Source organism: Bicyclus anynana, chromosome 2 (genome assembly GCF_947172395.1).
Source record: "Bicyclus anynana chromosome 2, ilBicAnyn1.1, whole genome shotgun sequence".
NCBI lineage: Eukaryota > Metazoa > Arthropoda > Insecta > Lepidoptera > Nymphalidae > Bicyclus > Bicyclus anynana.
The window spans coordinates 6,217,958-6,240,552 of NC_069084.1; the positions used below are offsets into that span (position 1 = coordinate 6,217,958).

A 22,595-nucleotide genomic window follows, 5' to 3' on the forward strand; every position below is an offset into this window, starting at 1 on the left:
ATTTGTTATTGTTTGTAAACCACTTCTGAGTCTGCTTAAACAATAATTACAACATAAAACATTAATAATTATAACACAAAACATTATTGCACAAAATCATACGCGACTAGCAGCTTGACCGGGATCGACGGCTTGATGTGATGTCCTAGAAACGGGGGTGTAACACTTCTAAGTTCAACTTCGGGCTGAGAATTTAAGTGAATTTACTACTGAACCAATTTTAAAAACAGTTCCACCAATGGAAAGCATTATCACCAAGCAACAAAGGCTATATTTTAAAAATTCTAAGAAGCGTCCCGCTACGCTAGTATTAGGTAATTTTCGATATTGATAAGAAAATAATCATAAATAAACTTGGTTAAAAGAAAACGCTTATCTTGTGGCCAATCGATAGGATAAACGAAACTTTGGGATTGCTTTTGTTGACAGCTTTATAAAAGGCGGGGTACATAAAGATTTTATCAATAAATGAGAGCAGTTTACGTAATCTTTATGGAAATGAACTGAGATAAGCAGACGGTGTCGAAACAGTTGGGTATTATCGTTAAGAAATTTTTTCAGCGACAAAAATCGATCGTTGTTCAAAAAATATTGGTCTTATACCACTCGATCTTTATGATGAATTAGTACAGTACATAAATATTTTTATACATTTCACATGAGTAGTTCCTTTTTGTTGCATGAATATCAAAATTAAACGATGGAATTAATAAATGACTTGCAAATTCAATTATTGGAAGCAAAAGCATGAAATTTATTTTCAGGGGTGCAGTTAAAATGTGAACTTAATGTATCAGTCCTTAAATACTATTTTCAATAAAGTGTACAAAATACCTAGGTATGTTGGTATTTAAATTCTCTTTGTTTTTATTATACTTTAATTTATATAAAATGTCTGGATGAGCTGTTTTCAGTAAAATTTAAGTTTTTTTCATAGATTTTAAAAACGCGTTTTGATTTTTATATTATCTTGTGTTGTGTTGAAGTACCATTATCATCGAATAGCAAATACTTCAACCTCGATCTACTTTTACGAGATCACTAAAAGATTAATACCTCCGGATTAATACTTCAAAGATAATTTCCAATTAATTTGTTATGTACTATGTACATATATCACGAAAATCTCAAAAGTGTATTGTTTGTCAATGGCTAGTTGGTTTAGTTTATCACACAATGCTTGTCCTTTTTTTTCATAAAAAAAATTCACAACTTAGAAAATTATTTTTAAAATTATGCGGAACCCCTGGTACGCGAGTACAATTTGCTCTCGGCTGCTTTTATTAATTAAATTAATTAGGATTACCTATTATATTCATATTCATATTTATTAATTTTATCTATTACAGTCTCATTCTAATAAATTCATACGATAGCAAAAACTATTTATGAACGCAAACAAATTATAAAAGCTTCAGCTGAGTTTAGAAGTCGTTTTAAAAAGTTTTGATTTTTGAACTATTATACCATACCTTTATCTCTCGGTAAGCGACCTCGTTCATCGCAATCAAAATGTATCCAATATACATTACTCGTAAATCAGAAATTTGCATTCCTCTTTCAATTTAATAATATTATGTAAGCTTTCACAATATACAGAGCGCAGTAAGCTATTTCAGTTATTGTTCATTTGAATATTATTACACAGTTAAATTTTACAAAATTTTATTTACAGACATATTGTATTTTTTAAATTTTTACTTAGTACTAAAGGAAGATTGCGACTCCATGTAATATTCAGTTCCATGAATTTTTCCGAGATAAAAGTATACGTTGCCCAATAACATCCTCTATTTTCCAATAGTGTAATGTAAAAATTTAACCTCTGGCACAGCTGAACCAATTGTTATGGGAGTTTTTCATACTAAAATTAAGGAGGTGATTGAGCATCATTGACGCTAATTTTTATCCCGAAAAAATCCACAATTCCCTCGGGATTTGGGAATTTTTTTTATTTTCAGGTGGATGAAGTGGCGGTCTTTCGTTGGATTTTTGGTATGATTATTATAATAAACAAACTTGTACTCTAAATATTCAAAACATACATATAATAATAGCTTAATATTAAGTTCAACGTAACCCATTGATAAGAGCCATTACATTTCCTTTGATATATTAAGCCAAGCCGCAAACGGGCGGAATTGATTGCTGCATGCATTTGGTTACGACAGCGATGTGAAATTCTAGATGTACGAGTGAAGTTACTTGGTATTTAATTAATTTGTTAAACACGTACGTTCAAACGACCGACATACTTCATACATAAAGGAGATAGATACTTCAGTCTAAACTAATCACATATAGTAGATTGTTATACAAAGGGCTAAAAAGACCCATTATATAGAAGGTATTTTTAGGGCACGAGCCGTAAAGCGAAGACCGCTACATAGAAACCGAGTTTATAATGGGTTTAGCCCCGCGTGGTATACTCTGCTCTTCACTACGATTGCGAGATAATAAAATAATTCAGTACAGTATTCAATGATTTTTTCATTCAATGAATTTCAACTGTGAATTATTTATATCATTACAGGTTAGGTACAAGCAAAGTGACCTCATTTATTGGGAAATCATGAGGTTCTATAATGGTTACAATCAAAGTGTCAGTCTTCTGGGAAATGTTTTATACTAAAGAAAACCAAAAAAACCACGTAGTACAGTCAAAATTAATCACACTGTATGGGGTATTGTACCTACTCGTACCTGAATGGTTACTACCAAGCAACATGGCGATCTACTGGGAAATGATTTCTAGTTTTATACCTACAGACGAAAATAAAAAAATACCTACGGAATACATTCACGAATTTAAGGTGTAGAATCAAACATAGTATACTTCTCTCTTATTGCACCCTAAGCCACAATGAACTCATAATTCTACGGTAGGAGCGAGCATAGGTACCGTTTTAGGGGGCACCAGAGGCTACCGAGAAAAAAACCAGGACACGAAAGTGCAAGCAATTTCAAAATCCTACTGTTTATTTTATTAATTCTTTATAGTTCAATTAAAGATAGTGGAAGATTAGTGCAAGTTACCTTAATCAGGCACTGATCATAGGTTGATAATAATCTTACAGATTTTATAAAAAAACGTTAACGTTTTTGTAAAGAAAATACCAGGCTGACACTAAGTGTTACTAAGTATTACTTAGCCATGTTTTAAACACGTCCCATTTTCCGTCTTCCCTCCAACTAAGCTAATACTTTGGTTCTGACGAGTCGGTACAATAATAGAGGAGTCTACTCCCTTATCCGTGCATGGCTATTGATTTTGAATCATTCTATATCTATAGATATTCGTACACAAATCATTCTCGTTGGTGTAGTCAAAGGCGAAATCTCGTGATCGATACGACTGTAACTACCAGGACAAAGGGGATCATGTTTCCATTGAAATCTGAAGCCTGACCGCAAACTTTATTCCTGGACCAACCCTGAGCATACAGTGTGTTCAATCATTATGTTATTTGACTGAAAGGAGCCCATGGACGCTTTGACGTAGTTTCCATTGAGGTTTGGACAATGTTGGTTTACGGGTCTAACATTATTAGGACTGAGCGAGAGCTTTTAGTATATACTAGTGCTAAAGATCTTAGGCAGTGACTAAGCTTTTAGTTAGAGGCTAAGATTTTAGTCAGTGATACTAAGATTATATTCATTGACTAAGCTTATAGTCAGTGATGAAGAATAATTACCTTAACTTAGGTTGTTTAATTAGTAAACATAGCAAATGACATGGATATTTTACAAGAAAACCAAAACATGAATGACGTTATTTGTAATATATCATAGAGCTTTTCTTATTGTGAAATTAGTGCTCTAAAACAAAAATGTATTTCAGTACATAATTTCAAATAGACAAAAAAAGTTTTGGTTTTATTAATTTGATGTAGAGATTTAATTAAACAATTGTGTTACTTTTAAATTAGTGTAACAATAAATTAATAATATCATTAATATTATTATCGTAAAGATACTCACCAGTATCAAATCTTGGTCTGCTTGGTAGTCTACTCGGCAGGTCCTGGTTTTCCACATGATCAAATGTTCTGAATCCCAGCGCGAATTCGGCGTATGGGCTTATCTCAAACATTTCTAGAAAAAATCACCTTTGTAAAAACTATACATAATTTAATCCAAGCAATGACATACTGAAAAGCGATCTACAGTACTCGGTCATCGGAGCTGGTAAACGGCCATGGGGACCTCATGAAAATTAAAACCTTATATCCTAGCTTGAAAGAAAACCTCTCTCTCTAAGTACCTCTCGGTTAAAGCAGCATGCGTGCTTTGCTTGAGAGGTTGTCAACCTACATATTTCAATGTTATTTTTTCATCATCATCATTATCAACCCATATTCGGCTCACTGCTGAGCTCGAGTCTCTTCTCAGAATGAGAGGGGTTAGGCCAATAGTCCACCACGCTGGCCCAATGCGGATTGGCAGACTTCACACACGCAGAAAATTAAGAAAATTCACTGTTATGCAGGTTTCCTCACGATGTTTTTCCTTCACCGTTTGAGACACGTGATATTTAATTTCTTAAAATGCACACAACTGAAAAGTTGGAGATGCCCCGGAAATCCGAAATCGTAGGCAGAGGTCATATCCACTGGGCTATCACGTCATTTGATATGAACGTTAGCGAGTTAGCGAGTTTATACAATCAAATAAACGGAGTTTTCCTCTTTATTACAGAAGTAAGTATAGATAAATGGATAGTCTAAACATGGAAGTGTAGGAATGATAAAATCTCAAGCATATAAATGTGTTACCGGCGCAAATAATAAAACAAAATGAACTCCAAAAGAAGCTCGAAAGCTTGTAAAAGTGTAAGTGTCACTTATAACCAACAATATGGAATCCACTTGCCATTCTTCCCGCTCTTCCTCGGGTGGACGGGGGATGTGTAGATGCGTGGAGTGTGCGCGTATCGCTCCTTATGTTCGGAGTGTGAGGCGACGCTCTCGTTGCGAGATTTTACTTCCTCCGCGATTGAGTGACGGTATTGGGACGAGTAATTTTGCCTGAACCAAAGGAAGTGAACGTTTTATTAGGTACTCACTAGAGACGCGGATCTTATATTGTCCATTATTTTATTGCCTCAATAGCTCAACGATGAGAGTGGTTCCGAACACTCTTATCGTTGAGCTCTTTCGCTCATCACCGAGGGGTAGTGATTCGATCGCCGCCCCGTTGGTCTATTGTCGTACCCTAGGGGTGGGTACGAGAATAGACCAACGGGGCGGTGATACAGTCTTTCCCCACTAGTTGGAGAGGAATGGGAATTTTGGTCATATTTAAAAGATGACAAATAATCTTAAAAAAAAAGTTATATTCAAGGAAAAAATAGTTTATTTTATTGGTTGTTATTATGATTATCATTCGTTTTCACACGGATTTATTAATAACTAGCGGACGCCCGCGACTTAGTAGGCGTGGAATTTAGTTTTCCACAAATCCCTCGGGAACCATGGATTTTTCTGGCATAAAATGTAGTCTATGTGTTAATCCAGGCTATAATATATCTTAATACCAAATTTCAGCTAATTCGGTTTAGTAATTGAGGCGTGAAAGAGTAACAAACATTCATATCATCTAAATCATCAGTTTTCGCAAATTTCGGAAAAAAAATAAAAAGCCTATGTGTTAATCCAGAGTATAATCTATTTCCATTCCAAAACAAACATCCAAACATCCACACAAACTTTCGCGTTTATAATATTAGTAGGAGTAGGTAGTAGGATAGGAAGTAGGAAGTAGGATAATTAGCTCATATTCTACTTAAATACTAATTTAAGTAGAAGTAGCATTATGTATTTACAATCGTAGTTTTATTTTCAGCACTTACCTATGTCTTCTGAACAGTATACAGATGAAGGCGAGCAGACAGATGACCAGAAGCACACTGCTACAGATTATCACCAACATGTTCAGGTCGAAAAACTCCGACGGTGGACCGATTTCCTCTACAAAAAAAAAATATAGATTTAAAACTTTTAATTATACCAGTTAAGTTCTACAGTAAAAGCTATGCACCTTAAGCCGTGTCCTTAATTAATGAAGTACTCTTGGATTTATTAAATTTATACGTCGTGTCGTCGGGACTTGTTCGGTTTTATAGAAACTTTAAAACGATTGTGCATTTGTTTATTGGATTTATTGAGGTAATAGAATTATAAACTGTGCTTTCTGTTTAATTTGGTACAGGTATAAAAATTGGTCTTCCAAAAATAGAATATCTGATTAAATTATTGGCTTTAAGTACTGGGTTTTTAACTCTTTAACCACGTCGGGTCAGCACAATACGAGTATGTCATCTTCTTTGATACTTCTATCTCTAGTCAACTCATTATCCACTCCTCATATACAGGGTGTTCTGTAAATATTATGACATACTCCACAGGTTGATAGCTGACATTAAGGCCTACCGTAAAATTTCGTCTAACATAATATACTGCGTTGTTTTAGTAGGGCTTGATGTCAGCTGTAGATTATGTTGTACTGTTTACGGGACACCCTGTATTACACTAACCGCAGTTTCACCCACATACTTCTCGTTCCCTAGAGAATACATGGATAAAATATAGCCTACTAGCGGACGCCCGCGACTTCGTCCGCGTGAAACTCGATGTAAACTTTCAACTACCTCTACCCTACCCCTACCCTACGCCTACCCTACCCCTACCCTACGTTGAATTTTTTCCTGAATTTTCTTTGCTATAAACCTCACGGAGCCCGAGACCTTTCTAACGAATGCAAAACCGTGGAAATCGGTTCGTGCGTTCTGGAGTTATAGCGTCAGGAAGGAAAACCCGACTTATTTTTATATAGTAGAGATGACACTCAGAAATAATGTGACCTTCTAGAGGTAAAAGAATTTTCAAAATCGGTTTTGTAGATCCAGAGATTACCCCCTACAACGACCCAAACTTTACCTGTTTATAATATTAGTATAGATTTACAAATCTTTATCAACTCCACTATTGAGTTAATTAAGATTCTTTTTCCATCAATAAATGTACGTTTATTACTTTGACTGGTCGATTACGTTAAAGAACATAAAATAACCAAAGGAATTACGTTTGTATGAAGAAAATCGTGAATATCGAAACCTTAAAATACGATTCAGCTCATTTCGAAGTAGTTAATTGCTTTAATATACGCCCTTGGTAGTTATTCGATTGCCTTGCTAAGCTCTTATAAGCTCTTATTAAGTTCTCAGCTGGCGGAAAGAGCTAGTTTGAATCTGACGCAGCTTTGAGCTTTATGTAGCTAAATTGATTTGGATTGTAGTTTGTACTCGTAGTATTTTGAAGTAAATCACAATAATTAACCAGAAAGGGTAATTTACTATTATAATAAAATGTATCTTTAAAATGCGATCGTAAAGTTTGCGCGGTCCAGTCGTTTCATATCAAAATACGAGGATGTAGGTAGGTACTCAAACATATTGCAGGGTAGTGTTGGGTCGATCGGGAAATGGAAAAGTATTGAGTAAAGTTTGAAAACTATAACCCGACTACGTAAAAAGACTTCCAAACATCACAGTCTTCGACCGAGACCGTCTTCCATCAGCTCTTCCGCAATCATTGACACTTCTGTTTTGCGATTCGTTGGGCTATGTTGGTCACTCTAGCTCTTTTGCAGATCTCATTTCCAATTCCAAATATAGATGTCGTAAAAATCGTAGAGCCATTAATAAAAATATGAACAGAACCGCTGACCTAACCTTGGTCATCGGCTTCGCCAATTACAATAGGTATGCTATGCTTAACCTCACTAATCGCTTACACAATAAACTACTCTTAATTTTACTATTGTACCCTGGTAGTTGTGATAGAGGAAGTACATCGAGCAAGTCCCTGGACTTGTGACCAAGGTTGTGGTTTAAAGGCGCCTTTTAATACTAGTAAACACTCACCAACCCTGCCCGACATGCTCTCCATGCCCACAGTAAACAATTTAAGATCAATAATTACTTCATCACGAAACATTATCAAACAAAATCACTAACGCGACAAGCAGCATGACGCCTCAAGCTGCTCAACAAAGAATTGAACCAATTAATAGCCCAAGTCACTAATCACTTTCCTTTTCTTAATAACACTACTTAACACTTCACTATTTCACTATACTTAACAAATAGAAGACGATTATTCCATCTTAAAAGCGCGATTAGAACTGAATTACTAAATCAGCAGACTAGGGAGACAGACGGAGGCAGGATCAATTTCCAATAATACATTGTAATCTTTGGGCAGGATGCCTCACTAGAGTGAATACACAGTGACGGTACACGCGTACGCGCCATTTGGGACGCGATGCCATTGGATGAGAGTTACGTGATCATTTCCTATTGGTCGATCGCCGCCACGTTCGTTATGGTGGTAACGTTTTACAATCTTAATTACTTCAAGAGTAAATAATCAAAACCTAATTACATGAAAACTTGATTCTAAATTTATTAAATTAATTAACGTAGATTTTGCTGACCATTACGACAGCAAAATCTCAACACAGAACCTAAAGACTTTCTTTTCTACTGCTGTCAACTGTCATCATTACTTGAGAGACTAATTATTGATTAAATCAAAACGGAACAGTATTTTGATTGCAAAATGATTAGATTACTAGATAATAAGTCGATTCGAAATAACTAAAGAGTAAACATGATAATTATTAGGTTTGAGGTTATAGATCCTTCAGTGAGCCAAGCTTCCACGGCGACATAGATAATCTAAATCGACATTTTAAAAGTGATTGTAAACTCAGACTCCTCAAAATAAACAAATTTATAAATTAGAGCTCGCTATAATTTCCCGATGAGTGACAGTATCATCCACAGATCACACTACTAGCTTCAGTATTCCTCGTAACTATAGTTACAAGCGGACGCCCGCGACTTCGCCCGCGTGGAAATCAATGTAAATGTTTAACCCCTATTTCACCACTGGGTTGAATTTTAAAAGTTCTCGAATTACATTATATTTCGTATTTTTTTCATGATATATTTACTATTTTTGTCTAGGCAGGGAGACCAACACGAGCAGAAAACGGGGAGTATTGATCGATCGTCAAGGAATTCCTTAACCCTACATCCTGTAGTCACAAGTTCGGGTTCGGGTTTTTCTCTCTATCATGCGAAGGACCCGGCACCCGCTCGGTGAATCCATGGCATTTCTAACCCTTTCGCACCCTTCTTTTTAATTTATGGTCAAGAAGTACTCTATGTTTTGCTCCAAGGTCCGATTTACCATTATAGCAAAATTATTTTTGATCGGTTTAGCCGTTTAGCCGAGAAAAGGTAACAGACAGAGAGACATACTTACTTTCGTATTTTTAATATTAGTATGAATAACTAATTACAACATTGATCCTGTTTTCTTCGGTAATTTGATCAGATCACGGATATAAGAAGTAAAAAGCTTTAGCGTTTTCTGTTCTGTGGATCGAAGACTCTAATTACGCTTTTGTTGAAGGTAATTACCGGAATAAACATAATTGGTTAAACAAACGAACAAAATTAACGTATTTGACTCTTTGGATACAGTTTCCCATGGAAACACCACCCTTTCCACGTGTCTATTATTATTATAATTTGATATTAGATTGGATGTCATCGTCCAATTTATTGTGTCTATCACAGGTAACCAGTTTCAGCTCATCAAAGTACAAGTTGATATCGGTATAATTGTAATCAGTAACATGAAGGGTCTTAAATATGTCTCGGTATTTGACAGCCTCCAATCCGGTCTGTAATGACGAAACTTTTGATGAGATTTCAAACTGTATCTTAATGAATATTAATGATCTTCAACCCTGAATTTTCAATGGCATTTCTGGGCTTGTTATTGTAAAATATTTAGATTGATAGACTTCTCTGAGGACAAACCTTATGTAAATAATAATTAACAGGCGTTATGATTAAAGTTATGTATTTAAAACCTATACAAATATACGTTCGATGAATTGACAAGTAATAGAGGAGAATGGAGAAGATTAACATATTTTGCCGACCCCATATAAGTGGGATAAGGGAAGCGAGATGATGATGATGATGACGAGTACGTGCATCACCAGCGAAATTCGTTAATCATTTCTAACCACAGGCTCCAAATTTCCGGTACATCACATTACTTAGTTCGTATTGGTTTACATAGTTTAGGATTTTGAGAGGTAGTTCACTAGTTGTGGAGTGAAAGAGTAATAAACATTCATATCATCAAAATCATCAATTTTCGCAAATCTCAGGAAACCATGGATTTTTTCGGGATAAAAAGCCTATGTGTTAATCCAGAGTAAAATCTATTTCCATTCCAAATTTCAGCTAAATCGCTTCAGTAGTAGCGGCGTTATAGAGTAACAAACATCAAAACATCCATACAAACTTTCGCGTATATAATATTAGTAGGATAGGAAGTAGGATACTCCCGAGCACCCTATATATCTTACCTCCATCCAACGTCTTAGTAGCGTAAGTATAGATAGTAGAAGCGACGCCAGCGTCATTGCTAGCGGTCACGCGCAGTTGGTACCAGCTGCCGGGCGCCAGGGAGCCCACTGCGTATGATGCGGGGATGGAACGCAGCGGCGGCGCTTGGTAGTGGCTGTCTATGTAGCCCCAGCCCAGTGTGAGGTCCATAGCCTATAGAGACTTATTGCATAAATACTAGGCCTATGCTAGAAGTCAAATTATAAATATCGACCCGAAATACGTTTTCTATAAATACTTTAATGCGTGCCTCTGTATCTCCATCTGACCGCCTTCGTGACGCAGTGGTATGCACAGTGGGCTTACAAGACGGAGATCCTGGGTTCGATCTCCGGCTGGACCGATTGGTCCAGGTCTGGCTGGTGGGAGGCTTTGGCCGTGGTTAGTTACCATCCTACTGACAAAGACGTTCCGGTACAACGTCGTGTAGGTAGGGTGTGGGTAAGGTAGACCGAAAGGGGTGTGGATTTTCATCCTCCTTCTAACAAGTTAGCCCGCTTCCATCTTAGATTGCATCATCACTCACTATCAGGTAAGATTGTAGTCAAGGGCTAACTTGTAAAGAATAAAAAAATGCATTAATTTTCGTATTCCTGACAGCAAACCCTATACATGATATGGATATCAAATGAAAAAGTCATTATCAATTTGTACCAAAGGATATATCTTTAGTAGTAGTATGTAGATAAATATTATAAAACATAACCAAATAAATGGTTATATATTTAAAGTCAAATCATAAGAATATACTCGTATAATCAAATGTTACATAACATATTAACAAAATGTTGAAGTTGCAAAGGAAAAGCGAAATTAATAAATTTCCAGCACAGCAAGCAATGCCAGCACAATAAAATACGATATCCGTCCAATAAATAGCTTATCTAGCCGCTTACCGCCAAATTTTCCGCGCGGTGCCAGAAACTGCTGCCAAGCAGGCGGTATTCGACGTCCCATTTGGTGACGTCACAACCTCCATCGTCCCACCCGCTCAGCTGTATGTAGATGTGCGACGCGTTGCTCCATAACCAGTCGGTTGTTGGTGGAGACACTGGTGCTAAGGTGTAAATGTAATAGTTAACTATACAGGGTGTTGCGTATTTCCCATAACTACAAGGTGTTGACAAGTCCACTTATAGGAGCCGAACTGCATAACATTTTTTTTTTACTAAAAAAAATCTTTTTATTTTTTTTATACAAATAATTAAGTAATTCAAATAACTCCGACTATCGATGTTACACACGCCTTTGTCTAACCTTGCATTTCAAAATACGTAATCTGTCGATATCGACGAGATACTGCAACTACACACTTACACTTCCTAGTAAGTTACTTCATTTATCAAGAATAAATTTGGCTAGGTCATAATATAAGGACACACTTTAAGATCTATTTACAAAAAATATTTTTTACTCCGAACATATTAATTCTAGAACACATGTTCCTTAGACATTTTTAATTAATTTTCCTTAAAGAATATAACCCTAGAGTTATGGCAAACACTCCCGAGCAGCCTGTATATGTAACTTCATTATCATTATCACCTTCACCATCATCACGTTTTAGTGAACCACTTAGTGGTCCAGTTTGCTAAATGAACGAAACTTCGCTCTTAAAGTATTGCAAGGACTGGATATGATTTTCAGTGATTGTTTGACTCTGCAACGTTCATAATCAAATGTTAATCATCTTTCGGAATCGCTTTTGGAGGGACAGGAGGTTCACACCAACGATTTCCCAACTCCGGACTACCACTGAAAATTTCTTTGTAAAATAAAAAGAAAAATATCAATAATTGCTAGCAGTGGCATACAAAATCTTTTTGACTTACGTACAAATTATAGGAAATGGAAAATGAAAGCCTTCTTCAATTCAGGGTAGGCAGTCCATTCAATCAAACAATTTTAATAATTTGGACTTGATCTTCAAATAATTTGTTTGACACTGTATATTTTTTAATTACCTCCTCCTAAGGTCGTGACGTCGATGTGAGCTGGTACAGAGGTACCTATGCTGTCGGTCGCTGTCACTCGTATGGAGTACTTGGTGCCACATTTGAGTCCAGACAGTGCGTGCTGCTGCATTCCTGGCAGCCTGGTTTCTCGCGCCATCGGCCATGCTTCCTGCCAGGGCCCGTCTTCCTCTCTCCAAGTTAGGTTATAAACTGAGGAAGTTCAATATCATAAACATTTTGGTTTAAGCAATATGTTTAATTTTCTGTTTTTACGACATATACGACAGAGTGTAGCAGTAGCGAAGACTGAAATTTTCTACAAGTATGTTTAATTTCATGTATGTTTAATTTGAATGTGTTTTTGGCAGAGTACGTTAAATTATTTACGTCCGTAAAACCCGTGGATTATTAAAAAGTAACAAGATAGGAATCGGGTTGTTAGAAACTATCGGCCCTGCAGTGTAGGTATAAATAAACGTTTTGTTCACAGTATATTTTGCAAGAAATATTAAATTACAATTAAAACCCTCAAGATATTCAAGGTAAGGGACTCATACTCATTCAAGGTAAGGTCAGTATGAAATAAAAAACAAAAGTAAATGACTTAGTAAGCAAATAAAAAAATACAAAATGTTTTTTAATAATTTGCATTTCTTATGAAAGTAGAACTGCTGAACAGGTATTATTATTATTCTTGTAAAGACGATAATTTTTATCGACGGCAAAATGTCTGTTTGTCTATCTGTACTTTTCACAAGATGCGTGATAGCCCAGTGGATATGACCTCTGCCTTCGATTCCTTAGAGTGTGGGTTCGAATCTGTTCCGGGGCATGCACCTCCAACTTTTCAGTTGTGTGCATTTTAAGAAATTAAATATCACGTGTCTCAAATGGTGAAGGAAAACATCGTGAGGGGAAACCTGCACACCAGAGAATTTTCTTAATTCTCTTCGTGTGTCAAGTCTGCCAATCAGCATTGGGCAAGAGTGGTGGACTATTGGCCTAACCCCTCTCGTTCTGAGAGGAGACTCGAGCTCAGCAGTGAGCCGAATATGGCTTGATAATGATGATGATAATGACTTTTAACGCCTAAATTGCAGAATCGATATTAATGAATGTATGCATGATTGTATGTTTGTAGCGGTAAATGGAAAATTATATTTACGGAAATTGTTCATTGATTATTTTTAAATATAAAACGTAAAAGTTTAGATCAATTTCTACGCGGGAAAAGTCGCGGACGCGGAGTTATTTGTATAGGTACCTACTAACAAGTAGGTACCTATACAAATAACATAACTCAAGTAAGTATGTACAAAATAAATGTATACCTTCGTAAAAAGAAAAATAGCACTCCATTCAACTTTATAAAAGCACGGTTAGCTTTCAATAAAATCAATATAAAGTTAAATTGCTTTCCACATATTCCTAGTTCGCTTAATGATACCATATTCCTTCGATTTATTATCATTCTTTATTTCCTAGCCCTCAACCACAATAGAGTCCTCGCATGAAGGGACGTGAAGAGGCCCTCAGGGTCCCGCTAAGGGTCGAACATTGTCTGAGTAAACTACTTGAAAAGTCTCGGCTTGTCTAAACGGGATATGCATTGTTCTTACCCTATGTATTGGTACACATAAGGCGTAAGAAAATTTTCATATCACTAGATCGGAAATGTTGTCTTTGTGCGGAGAAATTAGCGAGTTAAAGTCTACTTTATTCGCTAGGGCGGAAAATAAATTTGAATTTAGAATGTGATGAAACAGGCTAATTTATGCCGTTTGTGATGACATTTTAAGTCTACGCCGTCGAAGTGAATTAAACTTTTCTTTTTCAACTGACTTCAAAAAAAGGAGGTACACGTATATCACTTATTTTTGTATCAATTTGGTTTAGATTTATTTAGATTTAATCGCAGAATAAAATTATAAGCGCAGAAAAAAAATTAGATTTAAAAGAAAAAAACGCATATAAACGACTTTGTATTTGTAAAGAATGACATACACGTAGTTACCATACCTACTCGTACTCGTAAAAGTACGTACTTTGTTGTGCACCCTCTTTCGTCCGGGAGTTTGTGATAGGGTCTTCGACCGTGGCTACGGCTGGGCACTTAACGCAGACACAATTAATTGCACGCCGGCCGTAGGCCGGGGGCTGGATAGGGCCTCCGACGATGGCTACGACTTTGCATTTTACCCAAGCACAAAAAACGCGCACATTATTGTACACCGGCCTTCGGCCGGGGCTGTGATTTTATAATTTTTATATATAAAACATACGAAAATATAAATAGAAGGGGCGACGGCGTCGAAAATGTACATAGATTTTCACGCGGACGAAGTCGCGGGCACCTGCTAGTATACCATAAGATAGTATGCCCCTTTTTTTAATTGACTACAATTTCACCTGATGGTAAGTGATAATGCAATCTAAGATGGAAGCGGGCTAACTTGTTAGGAGAAGGATAAAAATGTCCTTCTCCTAACAACCACACCCCTGTCGGTTTCTACACGACATCGTACCGGAACGCTAAATCGCTTGGCGGTACGTCTTTGTCGGTAGGGTCACAGCCACAATCCAAGCCTCCCACCAGCCAAACTACTATGTGCTTTAAATTGGTTTCTATAATTGATGGCATCATAATAACCGCTGAAACGCTTGGAATGGTAGAAACTAGCCATACCCGACGACATCTACCGCCAGACCAAATAATAATGAACCTGTTAGCCGTGGCTAGTTACCATCAAGCAAAGACGAACCGCCAAGCGATTTAACGTTACGGTACGATTTTGCGTAGTCACCGTCAGATGAATAGATAATCATCATCACTTACATCAGATGAGATGGCTTACTTGTGACTGAATAAAAATAAATACATTCATGCATACTGCATCCGTAATAGCCCAGCGGATATGACCTCTGCCTCCGATTCTGGAGGGTGTGGGTTGGAATCCGGTCCGGGGCATGCACCTCCAACTTTTCAGTTGTGTGCATTTTAAGAAATTAAATATCACGAGTCTCAATCGGTGAAGGAAAACATCGTGAGGAAACCTGCATACCAGAGAATTATCTTAATTCTCTGCGTGTGTGAAGTCTGCCAATACGCATTGGGCCAGCGTGGTGGACTATTGGCCTTACCCTTCTCATTCTGAGAGGAGACTCGAGCTCAGCAGTGAGCCGAATATGGGTTGATGACTAACAATCATAGCATATGAAATATTATAGGAGCTTAGAATCGATCGGTAATAATAGAACGATATCATCCCGGTTCCCTATCCTCTGTAGGTCAATGAATGATTGATGGGTATCGCTCTATCACAGCGTATTCGATAGAACCGGCGAGTGTAATACGGAAAATACGTTGCGATGATGTTTCCCGATTGAATGATACTTGTCGTCTATCGGCTTTCTATAACTATATTAAGTGAATAAACAAAGAGTGATATTATATCTACTTTCTGTTTTCCACAAATTCCGCGATAACCATGTATTTTTTCGGGATGAAAATAAGCCTATATGTTGCTCCATAAACTCCTCTATATTCCAGTGAAAGTCCTATTAAAATCGATCCAGTCCTTCCAGTCCCAAAGTGGTCCAGGTCGCCCAGGGGCCCACGGGAGACTCCTCAGGGGTCTACGTCAGCGTCCCCAAAAAATTGGGGTTTACTATAGGGGTCTACGAAGGTTTATCGGGTTTTATAGTGATTTCATACCGATTGACGAGTTTTCTAAATTAAATAATTGAAAGTGTAGGTATAATGTATAATTAAGTAAGTGTATATGTGTAGGTATATGTATGAATGAAGTAGATAGGTAGGTATATCAAAAAGTAAACTTGATGAACGTGGTCTATGAGAAAAAAAAGTTTGGAAACATCTGGTCCGGACGAACAGAAAGACAGACAAAAATTAATTAGTTAATTTATTTAAAGAACTTATTGTATTATCATTAACTACCCATATTCGGCTCACTATTGAAAAGTCTTCACACAGAATGAGAAGGGTTAGGGTAATAATAGCTCACCACGCTGGTCCAATGCGGATTCGCATACACACAGAAAATTCTCAGGTATGCAGATTTCCTCACGATATTTTTCCCTTCACCGTGAGACACGTGATATTTAATTTCTTAAAGTGCACGTAACTGAAAAGTTAGAGGTGTATGTCCCTAACCAGGTTCGAACCTACGCCCTCCGAATTGAATTCAGAGGTCATATCAAGGCCCTTACCATACCTATTTACATAAGTTATTATTTGGGAAAGACATCATGTTCCGTCAAAATATGGTCTAAGAAAATATGACTACTATAGCTTGGCAAACTCGTTCTTTACATTCCCGATGGTCCGCGCGTGCCGGGGTCGTGTAGCGATGAATAAAAAACCCAAGACTGATGCACCTCACTTCCCCGCACGCACGATTTCACACCCGCGCAGTATTTCCCCCCGTCGCCCGCATATCATGGGAGTGTCATCAACGAACTTGCCAAGCTGTAACACTTATGTGTACCTAATTTACACTGCAAAAAAAAACACCTAAGCATCAGCGGCGAAGAGTCCATACAGGCCAATTACCGCCGGGTTACCTTTTAACAATCCAAAAACACATTTTCAATAAGGTACCTAATGAATATGTATGGATGTATGAGAAACCGGAGTTTGTATCAAGCGGTATGAATATCCTTTTCTTTGGGACGGCTTACCTTCGTCAATTCTATCATTCGCCACTGCTAAGCATAGTTACGGGGTAACGGGGTAATCAAGTAAGCAGGTCAATAGGTACTCACCAATGCCATATCCGAGTGAATCGTTCGCAGTCCGTATCTCGTCCCATTCAACTACAATAGAGTCCTTGTATGGGGTCGCTCGTAGTGACGGAGGGTCCGGTAAGGGTAAAACTTTTACTGAATACACAACAGAGTCTGATCCGTACAAATTCTTTGCTAAGCACGTATAATTCCCGCTGAGAGATTGGTCAATACCTAGAAAAATGTAATGATTTGAAATAAAAACAATTTATTCTACACATCTACACAGAACACATATGTTCAAGTATAAGATTTTGAGACTACAGTTTCATGTAGGACTAGCTGACGCCGCGCGGTTTCACCCGCGTGGTTCCCGCTCCCGTGGTAATGCGAGGATAATATATAGTCTATAGCCTTCCTCGATAAATGAGCTATCTAACAGTGAAAGAATTTTTCAAATCTGACCAGTAGTTCCTGAGATTAGCGTGTTCAATCAAATAAACAAACAAACAAACAAACTCTTCAGCTTTATAATATTAGTATAGATGGTGCGGGTGACAGCTTGAATCACTCTTGAAAGCCGCGAAAAAAAACCGGGATTACGTATTATGAACTGAGTCATACTGTCTGACTGTCACCGTACCCATGCTATTTAAAAGCACTATAATGTATGTATTCGTACCTAATAATGTGATTCAAGATGGAAAATCAGTGAGGAATAATAATGGTATCTATTATTTATTTATTAATCTAATTTTGTTATCTTTTGTTGATCTCGTTTAGGTATATTCAGGGTATTATTATTATTTTTTTCTTTTTTTTTAAATCTAATTTTGATAGCCTATTTTTTCAATTGCAGTCGGGTTTTAGATTTTTTTCAATTGTTTATCTTATTATTATCTAAGATATTTCATTATTTTAATACCTAAGAATGATTTAAATTATAAAACGCACATATCTAGTACCTATCAATTATCGTATTGTAAAATTCATTTAAAAAATTATTGTCATTTATATGAACTTACCGAAATTACATCTTATTTACAACTTCTTACAAACTAACACATTCTAGAGCCAGTATGTATTCATTTAAAGTACCTACATTAAAAAACAAACAAGTATTATAATTTAATAAAGCAGTAAAAAGCTTAATTAATGCTATATAATATTATCTGAAATAATGTTTATTGAGTATATTTATGAGCGTGAATTTCACTGTGATGTCTATTCCAAGAACCGATGCTGAAATTTCCAATAGCAATTATTTTAATGATCCGATCCATGATACTTAGAATCAGCAATGCAACACACAGATACTGTATCAGGAAATACGTTGGATTGAGGACACTAATGTCATGATTGGATGACTCGATTGGCTTTAGAACTAATCGGTTAATCCGTTACGTAAGTTGCATTTGCGTCTGCAAATGACTCAATACATTTCTAATCTTATGAAAACAAGAAGCCTATACAAAGCCTTAAATAATCTGCTATTATTTTTTTAACTTGTACATTTTATTTATTCACTTGCTCAGAAATTTTTCGTCAATATTACTTTTATAATAATAGTTTTTTTAAATAGTTTATTTATATTTTATTTTCTTAAAATAAAGTAAACATGCCACTGTACAATACTGAAATTAGTCTTGAATCCATCGGAAGTCGATGTTTGTGAATTGTGATATTGTTAACGTGACATTAAAATAATCTTAATGATTGTTGCAACTTTTTTTTTTATTTAGATATTTTAACTTTGTATAATATTGTCTTATTATTTCACCAACTTTTCTTCAGAATCAGAATCAGTTTAAATAGCTTATTAACAAAATAATGTAATCATACTAACTTTTGATAAGCAAACTGTCGTCTTTATTCCTGGTGAACCGTGGATGGTGGGTGATAATATTGTGATTGTGGTACCACACGGTGCGAGGCGGGGGCGCCCCCACACTGCGGCAGGCCAGTAGCAAGGCTCGGCGCACTGCCACACGAACGTCGCCACCAAGTGACCATACTCCTGCCACCACTAAAACAATAAATACATTCTAAAACTAAAGTGATGACGTCTCCGTTTGATTTCTTTTTTTTCTGATTGTGTAAGTGCCGTAGACTCCTTATGGGACCTCAGCGGCGTCACCGGGGGGTTTGGACGAGCGCAGGAGCATCGCCTAATGGGGCCCGAAGGCAGAAGCAGAGTAGATGTGCGGAACTACTCTCTAAGGGCGTCTCCTCTGAGACTCGGACCTCGGCTTAGAGGGCCGTTCGGGAAGGGTGTTTTGGTCTGAGTGTATCAGTCCTGGAGCCCCCGAGATCGTGTGTTAAAAAGCCCAAGTCTGGGTGATGTCAGATATCGGGGACCTCGTATTTGCCGTCGAAGACGCTGTGTAGCTTGTGTTTGTGTTGCCTGGGAAGCATTTTCGTTCGTTATGTCATAGTCAGGATCGTAGAGGACGTTTTTTAGGCGTCTTGATCTACAATCAGCGTTGGTATCGGGGATGTAGCTGCAAGCCTCAATCACTTGTTGGTTGAGGTGGGTGGCGGCTCTCTCAAAATAAGTTTTCGAGAGTAGTAGAACAAGTTGTGTTGAGCCAATTTATCTGTCATTAAACCACGAGTAAGGACTTTGCTTCGTAAAGTTCTTCAGCGTTTCTTTAAGGATTTTTCTTAGCAGTCTATATATTGCTTTTGGTGGATCTCCGTGCGTTGTTATCTTATTTTAGAAGCTTGGCTGAAGCAACGATAGAGTAACCATATGAATAACTTTTAATTATTTATCTGGATATAATGTATGACATTTTTTTTTAACTAAATTATAAAAAGAAAACTAAATCCATTTTGTTTCTAAATTTACCGACTTCATAAAACACACACATTTCATCAAACCGATACCAGGTTTGAAGGCGGTTCCAAGTCAATTAGATACTGCTTAGAAGCAGAACAGCTAAATAGTTCAGAGCCTACCTCTAGACTCAAACTTAATTCTATTCTTTAAGTCTAGGTTAAACGAAATAAAATCAACGAAGTATTAAATAAGAGTTAGTATAAATACTGTATATCGCACTGAATAACTCATGATCTAAGAATGCTTTAAATTATAAAACTTACATCTCTTCTTACATAGCTAGGTACTAGCTATCAATTATAGTGTTCCCTAGAGTACGTATTACATTTTTATTGCAAAATGGATTGCGTTTCTGCATAAAAACTTTGATAAAAACCTCTCCAAGGAATATTAATCACGAACCGCTTTCAATATGCAAGAAGTTGTGAAAGTTTACATTTCTAAAATGTATTTTTAATTCTACCGTTGCTTTTAAGCATATTATACTAGAAAAAAGTACAGTAGCGGAAACGCTAAGTGTCCCTCCACGGGTATAGAAAGTTTTAAATCATCGCACGGCGCGTTGGAATTTAATAATATCTGTTGAAACAAACTGGATACAAAAACAACATTTTTACTGAATTACATTTAATTTGACATTATATTTTCAGTACAAATAGGAGTACATGTAATGTATTGAATTTTTTTTAAATATGCAATTATTAAAGTAAAATGCTTCGATAAATTGTGTAGTTGTAAAACAAAGTAATTTTGGCTGGCTTTGGAAGGCTTCGGCCGTGGCTAGTTACCACCCTACCGGCAATGCCATGATTTTTTTTGTTACCAAGAAGCCGTGTTCCAGTCTGAATGCTATAGTCGCCCTTGTAATTATATTCTGATGAGGCCTAATACCTATGCCTTAGGTTGATTGACATAAGGCGACATTGTTAAGGACGTGTTACTTACAATATGTTCTTTCTATTATCTACTGTAGATGACGTCTTTAGGCAGGACAACTAAGGACACCAAACGATAGCCTGTTATGAAGTTAGCTATATTAGTATGATATATTACAAATATATCTCAAGTTTCTAACGAATATGCCCATGGACATTGACAATTTGACATTTTCATAAATGTTTTCACTTAAATTAAAGCTAAACCTAACGATTTATCCTAGATCCCATTATCATTATCATGACCATGGGTCCACTCTTGATTTACCCGTTTTCTAATAAAAATAAATCTTCTTAATCGGCCTTGCAGTCTACGATTAATTGGAGAACAAACAAAAAAGTAGCCACAATTTATGTAATTTAAAACATCCTCCCTTTTTTTAAATTAGTTATAATCAGGCAACCTATTTATTTTTTCTGGTAACTATAATATAGAAACATCTTTGTATAACTACGATCTTGTACACAGACTAAAACAGTGTTACTCACCTCGTTGTGAAGGTGTGTTAGTAACCCGTCGACTTTCGGGTCCCTCTCCCACGGCTGTGCTTGCTGTCACCCAGACGTCGTACTGCCGCCCTTCATACAGCCCCTTCAGCTCCAAGCTCTGAGTCTGTTCATATGGTTCCGTATCCATTTCCACGTCCACCCGATGAATTTGAGGTCCGTCGTTACTGTTGTGAGAAAATTACAGATCACTAACTTTCTTTTATTTTTAACTAGCGGACGCTCGCGACTTCGTCCGCGTGGAATTCAGTTGTTCACAAATCCTCGGGAACCATGGATTTTTTTGGGATGAAAAGTAGCCTATGTGTTAATCCAGAGTAAAATCTATTTCCATTCCAAATTTCAGTCAAATCGCTTCAATAGCCGCAGCGTAAAAGAGGAACAAACGTACACACTTACACACAAACTTTCGCCTTTATAATATTAGTGTGAAGTGTGATAGTGGGATTAGGCAAATACGCAACATTTTTGTCCTTTATTATGTAAAGTGGCACAAGGCTTTTTAACTTAGGAACTAACCCGTAGGACTGTATAAATTTTATATAATTCTCCAATCCAGGTTCGTAATTATAATGATTATCTATTTTGTAAAATAGAAAAGAATAAAAATTTTAATTAAATAATAAATAACTTACATATAAAAAAAAACTTTAAGGACCAACCTCACTTCTAAACGTGGCGTCAGCTAGCATTATTAAAATTAAAACGTTACTTTTAACGATTTACCTTTAAAACCTTTTGGTCGTCTGATATAGCCACTCGGCTATAAAAACAACTTTTCCTAATAAGTGAGATAAAAACAAAGTTATCCATCCAATAGATATAAATATTAACTGGGTAGATAACATAAGGAGGGACGTACCAAAACTTTCTGTACATTAAATATTAAAAGACGAAACTACGAAACGAATTAAAAATGAAACTCGAACAAAGATTTATACAAAACGCGTTCAACAATATACTGTAGGTATGTAACACTCGAATTGTTTGACGTGTTTTTTTCAGATGCTGGATTCATCTTTCACATATACAAGGATAAAGGGTAAAACGGCCTGAGTATCGAATCATTTGTATTCAGCGTCAAATCACACGTTTCCGCGAACCGTAGCTAACGA

The 22,595-nt window shown here is 36.6% G+C and overlaps 1 protein-coding gene across 1 annotated transcript in view; it reads right to left on the minus strand.

Annotated features, from left to right (window-relative positions):
• The window catches only part of LOC112045592 (cell adhesion molecule Dscam2), a 99,328-nt gene that overhangs the window by 16,141 nt on the left and 60,592 nt on the right, over positions 1 to 22,595 (minus strand). Inside the window, exons 22-30 of the mRNA XM_024081844.2 lie at positions 21,463 to 21,647; positions 19,043 to 19,222; positions 17,236 to 17,430; positions 12,460 to 12,660; positions 11,392 to 11,552; positions 10,456 to 10,648; positions 5,852 to 5,969; positions 4,873 to 5,027; positions 3,982 to 4,095 (exon numbers count right to left, since the gene is read on the minus strand). Coding sequence (XP_023937612.2) covers positions 3,982 to 4,095; positions 4,873 to 5,027; positions 5,852 to 5,969; positions 10,456 to 10,648; positions 11,392 to 11,552; positions 12,460 to 12,660; positions 17,236 to 17,430; positions 19,043 to 19,222; positions 21,463 to 21,647 — 1,502 coding nt within the window. The remainder of the gene's footprint in view (positions 1 to 3,981; positions 4,096 to 4,872; positions 5,028 to 5,851; positions 5,970 to 10,455; positions 10,649 to 11,391; positions 11,553 to 12,459; positions 12,661 to 17,235; positions 17,431 to 19,042; positions 19,223 to 21,462; positions 21,648 to 22,595) is intronic.